The sequence below is a fragment of the Morus notabilis genome, unplaced genomic scaffold, assembly GCF_000414095.1.
Source record: "Morus notabilis unplaced genomic scaffold, ASM41409v2 Scaffold276, whole genome shotgun sequence".
NCBI classification, from domain to species: Eukaryota; Viridiplantae; Streptophyta; class Magnoliopsida; order Rosales; family Moraceae; genus Morus; species Morus notabilis.
This window is the reverse complement of record NW_010361626.1, coordinates 1,013,984-1,025,730: the sequence shown is the minus strand read 5'-3', so window position 1 is coordinate 1,025,730 and position 11,747 is coordinate 1,013,984. Positions and strand designations below refer to the sequence as shown.

The window sequence follows — 11,747 nt, the reverse complement described above, 5'->3', positions numbered from 1 at the left end:
TAGTTGTTTATTTATTTGTATATTAAATTTTTTTTATTTGCTTTTATTTGCTATTTGTTTATTTATTGATGTAGTTCTTTTTTCGCTTTTTGTTTACTTTTGGTTGCTAATTCATTTGGATCTTCATTCATGCGGGAAGGTCGGTGTAAATGCAACTGTTATAAGGTAGGTTTTTTTTTTCCCCTTCCTCTTCAGCTGAAAAAAAAATGTTAAATCAAAAGTATGCGCCTTTCAAAACCACCCAAAAAGAAAATGTAACAAAGAAAGGAATAATAAAAATTAAGAATGCCAACAAATGAACAATTAGCAAAAACAAGTCAATAAATGAACAAGTTGAAAACCAAACAGGCATCTAAGTAGAATGTTAATGGTGAAATTTCATCAACAAGATTACGCCGGATTACCACCTAGTGGTCAATTGGGTTACCAGCTAAAACGGGTTATAATATCAAGGAAAATGCAACTGGTCGTGCATGATTCTTCAATATGTTTTTGAATAGGTGTGCAAGTGCAAAGAAAAAAGAACACCAGGGATTATAGTGGTTCACTCTCGATGAAAGAGCTACATCGGTTCACTCTCGATGAAAGAGCTACATCCACTTCGGATAAGTTTTTACTATTTTTTCTCTTCTTCAATTACAAGGGCTTTACTCTCTCAGTCTTGCATCCTCATATCTCTCTGGGGCCTTACCCTTTTTATATCTTAAGATTACATATTGGGAGAACTAAGATAGTGGGTTATCTGACGGTTTCTCTCGAGTAGCCTATTATCCTATATGCCTAGACTGTAACTTTTCAGTACCTTTTGGACTGTTCATCTACCTACTTTGTCCACTATTGCGGCTCTCTGAATCTTCTGTGATTTTCATTGGTCCGCTTTAGGTGGTTTATAGGCAGGTAATCATTCCCTTTGCTACTAACTTTCTCCAAACTCAGAAATAACCTAAGAATTCCCCCCCTATCACCTTAGAGGTTACTCTTAGGATATGGGTCAAAAGCTGAACGTCCTTCCCTCTGCGTCTCTATTGTATCTTAGCAAGTCAAAGCGGAGGCTTTCGTCCCGGTCGATCCCTCTATGGCTTTATTGGTCTGCTGGGGATTCTAATTAATACACGCCTCGACTGCGTGTAGGTTCAATGGCTACAAGCCTATTATTGCTGAACGTCCCTCCAAGAATTATTCTAAAGTAGCTCATACGGTCGATCCTTCACCATTGGAATGACACTCCGTTCACTTCGCTGATTCGAGTTTGTAATTCGAGTTGAGATGTGATTTTATGTGAGAGCTTTTTACTGTAGCAAAAAAGTTAGATGTGATTGTTTGTGAGAACTTTTTACTGTAGCAAAACTCGAATTGGTGAAGTGAACACCGACCGTTGGCTGACATGGCAGGTGATGGCCACGTAGAGCTCGGTCGTCGTCCGACGTGGCAAGGTATATTTTTCCTCACAACATAGAAGAATAACAAGAGTTACTTGATGGATTTCAATTTTGGGTTCTCTATTTTAAATAGAGTAATTTTTAAAAATACCTCTTGAAATAGAGTTCTCTTCTTTATTTAAAAAAAAAATAGAGAATTTACTCTTGAGAATGCTTACTTTTAATAAATACTTTTTTGTTAGTGTAATTATTTAACTAAAAAAGTTATGAATCAAAAATAAATGATAAAAATTCTGATCCATGCACTTTCAATTTTCAAAAAGTATTTATTAAAATTACTCATTTTTATTTTTACCCCGTAATATTAGTTTATATATATTTACTTTTTAAAATTTTGTAAGTGAGTCAAGTACCGAAAGGATACAATCTGTAAAATTTTCTCTCTTGAAATATTCAATGCGACAGAGGAGCTCACGGTCCTGCTAAGTTTGTCCCCTCAGATGCGCATATAATAGCTGTTCAGGGGAAGAAAAGGAAAGAAAGTAAAACACAGATGATTGTTTGAGCAATGATGCTTTGTTGCCCGCAAGGTGAGAATCACGATCCTACATGGCCTTTTACATGTCAACGTGGGCCCTTTATATTTCTCTCTCCACCTCTGCAGCTCTACTACTCTATCTCCATTCTCCAATAGCAAATGGCTTCCCGGTTCCCACTCGGCTTGAGAGATGCGCTTTTTCTTTAAGGAAAATTTTCATTTCATTAAAACAAAATTACATATCAAATTAGTCGTAAATACACGCTACTTACAATAAAATTCGACCATGAAATATTAAATGGATCAATTAATAAAAACGGATGAAGCACATAAACAAAACATAAGTACCGAAACCTAATGAGAAAAGATCTGCTTAGCACTTAAAGATTGAATGCGACCAAAACTCGTTAAACAGAACCATTACAGTCAATGGATTAACCCAATCGATCAAGACCAAACTCCAAATAATGAAAACACAAGTGACACAACATAAAATCAAAAATAGTCGGATACCATCACCCATGCTTGTGATATGCATTTGTTGCAACTACAAGCACACACAGAGCAAAAGCTACTAAAATACAATACTCACCCAAAATTAATAAGAAACACTCGTATATATACAACAAATTATAGATCTCTACTACTAGAGTTGTCAAACGTGTCGTGTAGGGCCAGCACGGCACGTCCAACCCCAAGCCCATGGCGGGCCTGGGCCGTGCCTGGCACGGCCTTGTACAGTGCAAGGCCGCGCCAGGACCGGGCCTAAGGAGAAAATATCAGGCCTAGTCCAGGCTTGCGGCCCTAGTTCATAAGGGCCAGGGCCAGGCCTGGGCCCAGGCCCTTCATGGGCTGGCCCTAGCCCTTGTAATTTTTTTTTCAAAATTTAATTAAAAAAAAAAGAAAATATATCATATGCCCCTAAAAGATGTGATTTTATTGAATTAAGATAATACGAATAAGTATGCATAAATGACTACCTCGTTAAAAACATTGCCAAGTAAAACTCGTTGGAAGATCGGGACAAAACCTTAGCGAAGGAAAAAAGAGTGCAGTATTTTAGGAATAATAAATTACAAAACCTAAGTGTTTCAAGAAGATTCTGTTATTTCTAAGTTAGAAAAATAGTCTTGCATTGAATCACCCGTGTATTGTTGTTTTCATTTTCTGGCATCTTCCCAGTCTTTAATGCACATTAGCCTCCAAAATATCTGGAGCATTCTACTTCTCAGTCTTTAACGCACATTAGCCTCCAAAATATCTGGATGCATTCTACTTCTCTTGCATTGAATCATCCGTGTATTGTTGCTTGCACTAAATGCTTGCTCCGATGCTACCGTTGACACTAGAGTTGCAGAATGTCTCGAGCTATTACGGACAGTGTTGAAAAACGATAGGTCTTGCTCTTCCACCACTGTAAGATGTCCAGTTTGTCGTCATCGATTACAAAATTTGTTTCAAAATATTTTACCAGTTTGGTAGACACTTGTGTTGATGACGATATTGCCGTTTTCTCTTTCTTCTTCAAGAAACTCCACGACGAGCCTTTAGTCCCCAAACTCCTAGTTGACATTGAAGTTCCCTGTTCTTTTTTACATGTGTTGTATTTTGCTTCATACAAACCAATTACATTTTCTAACATTTTCCTAGTGTCAGTAATAGTTAGTTGCATATCAATACTTAAATTTTATGTTGTAGCAGTCATCAAATATTCAGTCACATCTACTCCGCACCTAGGATCTAAAATGGTTGCTAATGCATATAACATAAGACAGCCTGACCAATAACTTTTAAATTTAGTTTCCATTAGCTTAACCATGTTTCCAAAAAGTATTGTATCCCTATAATAAGACAATGTTTCTGAAATATTAAGAGGGTGTTTGGTTTATGTATTCAAAATCATAATTCATAACCATTCTCGTTTTACGTGTATTTTTTGTGAGAGAAAACACTGTAGAGAACCATGAATTATGATTTAAAATCATGGACGAATATAGGAAACAAGTATCCCCTAAATAGTTTATGTAAAGTTAAATGTGCAATAGGATAACAAACTCCGAAAAGTAATTCAGTAGCATTGTAAAAAACTTCTAGAAATTTAAAAAAAATACTCACCAATCTGCTAATATGTATCGAAAATTAAAAGTTGATCGTTCTTACTATTTACATACATTGTGATGAGCTGTGAATACGGGAGTGCAACCTTCAACATTAAATAGGTGGAATTCCACCTATGTCTCACGTCAGTTAGGAACTTTCTTGGGCGCATCTGACTGTTCCTGTAATATTATTTGAATTCTTGGAGCCGAGCTCTAGAACTAGAGATGAAGGATAAAGATTCTTTAATATTTGTTAGATTAGCTTAAATATGTTCAATTCATGCATGAACTACTAAATTGATTATGTGATATGCACACCGTTGATGAAAAATTTCTCTCCAAACGTTGGTTTCAAACTACGTTTAAACATGTTTATTACAGCCGTGTTAGTTGACGCATTATCAAAAGTAATAGTTAAAACTTTATCTTCTATCCCATAAAACCCAACAATTTTCATTATTATACCAAAAATAGGTGATGTATTAAGAATATGAACATAAACGAAAACCTATTATTCTTTTTTGTAAAACTCATTCATCATCAACATAATACGCCGTCACGGGCTAGGGGCTTTTTCGCAAGCTTGGGCCGGGCCGAGCTGAATCTGGGCTTGGGCCGGGCCGCGGGCCTTCACAGGCTTGGGCTGCGAGCTGAGAAGTCGCGGCCCAACACTAGCCCATCAAATGTACCGGGCCAGCACGGCCCATAACAGTACCGTACCGGCCGTGCCAAATCCAGCACTGTTACGACCATGGATGGCCCGGCCCATTTGACATCACTATCTACTACTCATCCTGCTAGATAGACAGGGAAGACCCACATATAACCTACAAATTAGTACCAATTTTCCTTTCCCTATGTGAGACAGAGACATAACCTACACATAACCAATTTTCCTTTCCGTATGTGAGACAGAGACTCCCTGACACTTCCTTTCAGCCGATTTGCTGCTCCTGACAAAAGTGCACCACATCCAAATACTATACCATTTGTGGGTGAAAACTGCCACTCAAATATACACCTATAAATAACATTCCTCTTTATTATTTGACTTGCCTTCCATATACTTTGCATAAATAATCAAAAGAATTTTTACCGCGTCTATTTCTTCTATCTTTAATCTTTCACTTCTGACGCAATTACTCGTAAAAACATACAAAAAGGCAATTATATCGGCTACACGTGTAAAAAGGGCGTATGAAGATTACTCTGTAAGAAACTGGATTCCTGTCTGTTATAGGCTCATGTACACTGCAGACTATGAACAAAATCGAACAGAAACCTTCAACTATTAAAGAACAACTTATGGATCACTGGAGACTAGGAGGCCTTTCTCTGTTGCTCCTTTAATTCAAAATAATATGCGACTATCTAAACCAAAATCGACGGTATCCATGTTTCTTCCTACCCCCATATTTTTGCTACCATTCAGCTTCTGTCGTCTTCAAATTTCTCCACAAGAACCCAAAAAAGCTCAAAATGTAGACGTATATTTTCTTTGGCTCAACTGTGCAAGTATTTGCTGGTTTCTTTAGTTGTTTTAAACAAAGATAACCAACCACGTAGCAGCAACTCTGCCCCCACAAAGCTGTAATGAGAAAAAGCAGGGATTAACTAAATTATGTAGCCCTCAATCAATAATATAAACAGGGTATTAGATTTTTCCTAAATATAATGCAAATGGCAGCTGGACAAAATAACAATGGTTTCAAAGAGAAGATACCATTAGGTTGGAAACATTACCTACTAAGTACGCATATCAAACTGGTTTAGTAGACTTTCCACTTAATTCTCTTTTTACCAGCTTCAGGATTTCAATAATCTGAAAATAAACAAGAGCTGGGTGAATAAATATGAATATACCACATGCAGACACCTTAACGTGCAAACATTCATGCACAATATTTTAGTTGTGCTCCTGTGTATAGATTTTTTTTTTTTTTTTTTTTTTTTTTTTTTGTTTTATTCTAAAAATTTTTTTGTTTGCTCCTGTGTTTAAATTTTTTTTTTTTTTTTTTTTTTTTTTGTGTGTTTCATGCATACATGTTTGTGTGTGTGTGTGTTAGCACACGCCACGAGCAGACAACTAGAATATTCAAAGTATTCATTAGAATGGGAAAATAGATGCGCAGACACAAACAAAATGCGATTATTCTGTCATCTTGTACAGCAAAAGAAAAGTACAGAATAACCCTCTTTACTAAAAGGAAAACCCAACAAAATGACCAAATCAATCGAAGGCGTAGGATATAGATGTATTATATCTGAGAGTGACTGGAGAAGCACGGTTCTTGTGCTATTATGGACAGCATGGATGGAGAGAAATTCCGGAATCTTTGAAGGAAAGGAAATGGGGGTGATAGATAGTTTTGAAAAGCTCAATTCCTAGCTTCGCTTTGGGCATCAACTGACAAAGAGTTTAAGAATTTTCCTTTCCTTCGATAATTCTAAACTGGAAGGATGTAATAGGAAGATAGTGGCTGTTGTCTGATATGTCCTAGGCTGACCCAAGTATCCTTATTGTTTTTGTGCCTTGCTTTGCTTTGTTTTGTTTTAAATCTTTGAGGATATCTCGTCTTTCTTTCCTTGTAATTGATTATCTATAAATGAAAGCATTTTTTCTTATCAACACACACACCCACACCCACACATATATGTATCTGAGTGGCAAAGATAAACGGAAAACCCCAACACCCTTTTTATGTATTTTTTATAGATTTATAGATATATTCACGCGCATATAAATGGATACAGCGTATCCACAGTACAGTACTCGATTACCCAATAGACATAATAGAAATAAATAGTTAATGACACTATAGATACTGAGAAAGCATCTTACTCCAGGATAATGTTGCAATATTGGTGAGTAATGATCAAGGGCAATGTATATTTTCTCAAGTAGGCTCAAAAGAGTCTCCACTTCATCCCCCAGAAGATCAACCTGAAATACAAGGTTAAAATCTATCAAATACGCTATGAGACTAGAATAACAAGACAAATCCAAAATTACATAAAAATATTGAGATATATATATACATACACATACATATATATATATATATATATCTATATATTAAAAGTTACGTAGGTTGAGTAATATGCATGCTTAATTTTTAAAATACTATTAAGATCATCCAAAAATTGCATAAGATTGCATGAAGGTTCAAGGGTAAAATGTGAAAACCTCTCTCTTAATATACAAAAACACACGTCTTGTCCTCCCTGCCTCCACTTACATAAGCATATGTCTAAAATATATATGTACTATGCAATATGTCCGTTTGCATCTTCTTCCGTTTAGTTTTTCTCACCATTAGTTTGATAACAGTTAATGACAAGGAACAGACTGGCATTCTTGGCTCAATAAGTGTGTCAAACTACTGATCAATGCAGTAGATGATGTCAGTCCAGAATTTACAAACATAATGCATTCATGTATCCCCGTCACTGTAAAATTGCTTTTCAAGATGGACCTCATATGATTTGCATGTTCCGTATACAAAAATCATCAAAGATGGCTTAATTACTTCAACACTTCTCCAAGTAACGCAGATAAAAATTGTTTACTAATAAGTTCTCTACCTAGCAATACTTATTTTATAAAAGAAATTAATATATATTAATAAATAAAAATGAGTGGGAAGCATTGTGTTCGTTTCCTTTGCACAGATTCCAAGTAAGAACTAGTATAAGGATGTCACAAGTTGAACTACATTTAATGTACAACCAATCTAATTTACATACCTCAGCTTCAGCCTTCTGAAGGTCAGTACATCTCCTTTCAAGCCTCTGCTTGTACAGCAAACCTGTTCTTTTGAGTATATTTGCTTTCTGGATAAGCAAACGTGATTGTGAACTCAAATTTTTCAACCTGAACAAAAAGCCACAATCTCATTATTTACTCAAGTAAAAAACAATCAAACTGCTGCACAAAAATTAAACGTTCTTTGGAAATAAAAGGTGTTTCCACAGGGGAAAAACGTGCTTGTCTAATAGAAACAGAGAGTGCATCCAAGGCTTGAATGTACACAAAAATTAAAGCAAAAATAGCAAACAAGTGAGAATCTGAAAATGGCATGCCAACAATGCTAATAAAAAAGGAACTTGTCTGAAAATCAATGTAAGTGACCTTAAACATATTAAATCAACATTAAGTTGAGGCAACACTCAGCAAAGAGACATAGACCCACCCACCACAAGCAAACATATTCAAATAGAGAAAGAAAAGGGAACATCACTCAACATTACTAGTATTAATAAAACTTCTCACTAGAATAATTTTCCTAAATGGTCTAATAATTTGCTTGTGTTGTAAATTAGTAGTAACATAGCCCTGGCCAACAGCTAAGAATGAGATATATTAGCAATATGAAATGAGGAAAGCCTAATTCGACGTCCGTGTCTTATCCAGCCAGAAATGAAATTAAGGAATAGTTCAAGTTTGAAATTTGGTCTTTCCTAGAAGAGTCATTATATCCCATCTTCCTAAAGGAAATTCTGAAGTAACGAAAAATTCCGTGCCACCTCTTTTCACGCCCGAAAGATTTAAATTATGCACACTGGCAGAAAAGAGTTTTGGATGTCAAAGTCCCACATAATATAGAATAAACTAGATAAATAGAAATGACTGGGCAAAATGAATTTAAATTCATAATAGCATGACATCAAAAAGGGAAAATACCTCAAATAATTCTTTGAAATGTCTTCTGTAACTCTACATTCTAAGTCGGCAGCAGCTGTAGATAACCCTTTAACGAAATTAGCGATTGACACCAATTGCTTTCTGGTCTCCCTTTCATTTGTTTCATGCGCTGATATTGCACCCTGCTTCTGCTGGGTAACAGACAAAAGAGTCATCCTCTCTTCTTCAGCTTCCCTTAACTTTGTTCCTGCTACTTCAAGTTTTTTATTTAACTCGCATATGTCCAGTTCAATTTTGTTGAATGCCGCTACCAAATCACCTTTTATAGCATTTAACTCTTCACTGCTTTGAGAAATGAATGCCTGCTGCTGACGTGTTTGAGTCCTTAAAGCTTCAAGTTCTTTAGCCGCTAATTGAAACCGCTCCTTTTCACTATCCAATGCAGCAGCTGCATCCTGTGTCAACCTCTCCTTATCTTCTACAAGGAAAAGTATTTCTTGCTTTAATCTTTCTTTATCAGCTACCTCTTCTTCTAATGCTTTTTCTTTTTCTGATACTAACTTCTCTAGAGAAACTCGAACTTTATTGTCATCAACATATTTCATGTTTAACATATTTATCTTATCCTGGGCTTCTTTCCAGGATTCTCTATATATAGCTTCACAAATCGCCTGCATGAAAATGGACAGCATATCTGAATCTTCAACTCCACATTGGCTAGTAGGCTGAGCATTATGAGAAGCTTCTTCGAAACTACTTTTAAAAAACTCTTGCACAATATTGTATTCCAAGTTTGACTCCTCAATAATGCCTTTAATTTCACCCATCATTTCCCTGAGAAGACAAGTAAATACATTTGCACCAACTGAAGCTTCAATACGAAGATCTTCTATATCAGATCTAAGATATCTAATCGTGTTTAACGACTTTGCCTCAGACAAAGAGTGCTTTGACATTTTCTCTGTAGCATCAGAAATTTGTGTTTCAAGGCACTTAACTTCCTTCTTCTTATCTGTGAGGAAATCTCTGAGCTGACAGTTTTCTGCAAGGAGGGCTTCCAGTCTGTCCTTCAAACTGTTAAGACTCTCTGCATTGTTGGAAACTGCAGGTAATTTCTCATTTTCCAAAAGAATGCCATCCAATTTCAGAATGACATCAGGGATTTTTTTCCTCAACACATCGAACTCCTTATCCTTCTTCAGTAGCAAAGAGGACCTCTTTTCGTTCAAATACTCCTTCTTAAGGCCGAAAAATTCTTCAGTCATCTCCTGCACTTTAGATTCATGAGTTCTCCGCATCTTAGCCATCTCATTATTATAGTAGCCTATCAATGCATCTCTTGGCATGTGGCTCAGACAGTTCGGATCCGAATTCTCTAGCTTATTATTTTGTGAATCCTCATGTTTTCCATTTGCTTCCCAGAGTGAGGCTGGTTCTGTTACATGATTGCCCAAAACCTTGTGGTGGAAATGACTCTTTTTACCATTAGTCCACCCTTCACCATCCAAGGACCCATGAGAAACTAGATGTCCAGCTTCAGGAACACAAAGTGACTTAGAAATTGCCTCTAATTCTTCGCGCAGACTTGAAATTTCTTTCATTCTTCCAGACAAGTTTCTACTTTTATCATCACCGATTCGGTCCCACAGCTTTCCTTCAAACTCTTGTTCAAGACTACGAATGCAACTCCCCATCACCACTGCTTCAATCTCTGCTTGAAAATTCTGCTCTTGCTTCCACTCATGCAGTGATACCTTGGACAAGTGAACAATCTCTTCGACCCCCTTAAAAGCAGTTTCTAGTGTGGTTTTGAGACCATCCAGCGTTTTATCCACATCACTCAATCTTTCAGATGAATTTTCATGCAGTATACCCCCCAATCCCAACAATTCAGAACTAGAACTTATCTTTTTTATCGAGCAACACCCACTTATCCGATTAATTTCTTTCATAAACTTCATGAACTGTTCATTACTTGCATTTCTAAGACGGCCCAAAGTTTCTTTCATCCTATCATGCTCAGTAACAGCCGCTAAGAAGCTACAACAAGTCCTGTCCGTAGCACTTCTCGATTCATGTTGCACCTCTCGAGACCCAAGGCTTTCTTGCAACATCTCCTTCAACCCTACCAACTCTTGTTCCTTCTGGGCAATTTTCTTCGCCGCCTCTTGTGTGACTGCAGTCACCATGCCCTTAATAACCGAGTCGCTTACCATCCTCGAAATAGTCAACCGGTCATTGATATCTTGCCAATAAGAATCCAAATCGGCAAGGAGGTCAATATCCAAGTTCTCACTTTCCTTAACACCCTTACTAGTTTGCATCAAACCATCACAAGATGATTCGACCCGAGCATTTACCACTTTGAAATTCGCCATGATCACTTAGATAATAGATTCTCCGAAAGATATTCAACAACAGAATTACCAGCACCAGGACTCAAGAAGACATTGCAGAAAGAACATCAAAACAGTATCAAGTACCCATAAACTGGACCCACCGAACTGCAAATTTTCAGTACAAGTAAAAAAATGAATTATTATAAGAAAGATTTTAAAAAAGAAATTTAATAAATAAAAAAAAAAAAAACCACAAGTGCTTTTCAGTTTTTTTCAGTGTACGAAAAAAGAAAATAATTCATCAAAGGACAACAAAAGCAAAGCTAGTCGAGATGACTTCAAATGATTAATTTTAATTCTTTTCTCTTTTTCTTTCCTGCATTTTCTCGGCATCCAAACGAAGCAAAGAGGAACTCGAAAACCAAATTAAACAAAGAAAAAAAATTAAAAATCTCAACTTAAACTCACTTCCAAACTAGGAGTGAAAGCAAAGTACAAAAAATAAAAAGAAAACATAAATGAAAAGGAAAAAAAAAAAAAAATGAATGAAAAGGTTCAAAAAAGACAAGACCAAAAACTTACTGGTGAAGAAGTTGAATCAACAAAATGAGACCATGATTGGAAGAAATCAACGGTCAGAAAGAGCCTGGGGTCGGAAGATGACCGTTAATTTACTTTTGGAAACGCCTTTTTCCAGTTATTTTCCATGGCAGAAGCTTTCCGAATTCTGACTGGTTTTTAGGGTTT

The 11,747-nt window shown here is 36.3% G+C and overlaps 1 protein-coding gene across 1 annotated transcript; it reads right to left on the bottom strand.

The window, feature by feature from the left end:
• Positions 1-5,188: 5,188 nt before the first annotated feature.
• On the bottom strand, positions 5,189-11,747 carry LOC21408678 (WPP domain-associated protein). Its single transcript, XM_024167005.1, has 6 exons — positions 11,583-11,747; positions 8,701-11,165; positions 7,764-7,890; positions 6,859-6,960; positions 5,760-5,838; positions 5,189-5,604 (listed from the first exon to the last, which is right to left on the bottom strand). Exons 2-5 carry the CDS (start codon positions 11,037-11,039, stop codon positions 5,776-5,778), a joined length of 2,631 nt encoding a protein of 876 aa, XP_024022773.1. The 5' UTR covers positions 11,040-11,165; positions 11,583-11,747; the 3' UTR covers positions 5,189-5,604; positions 5,760-5,775.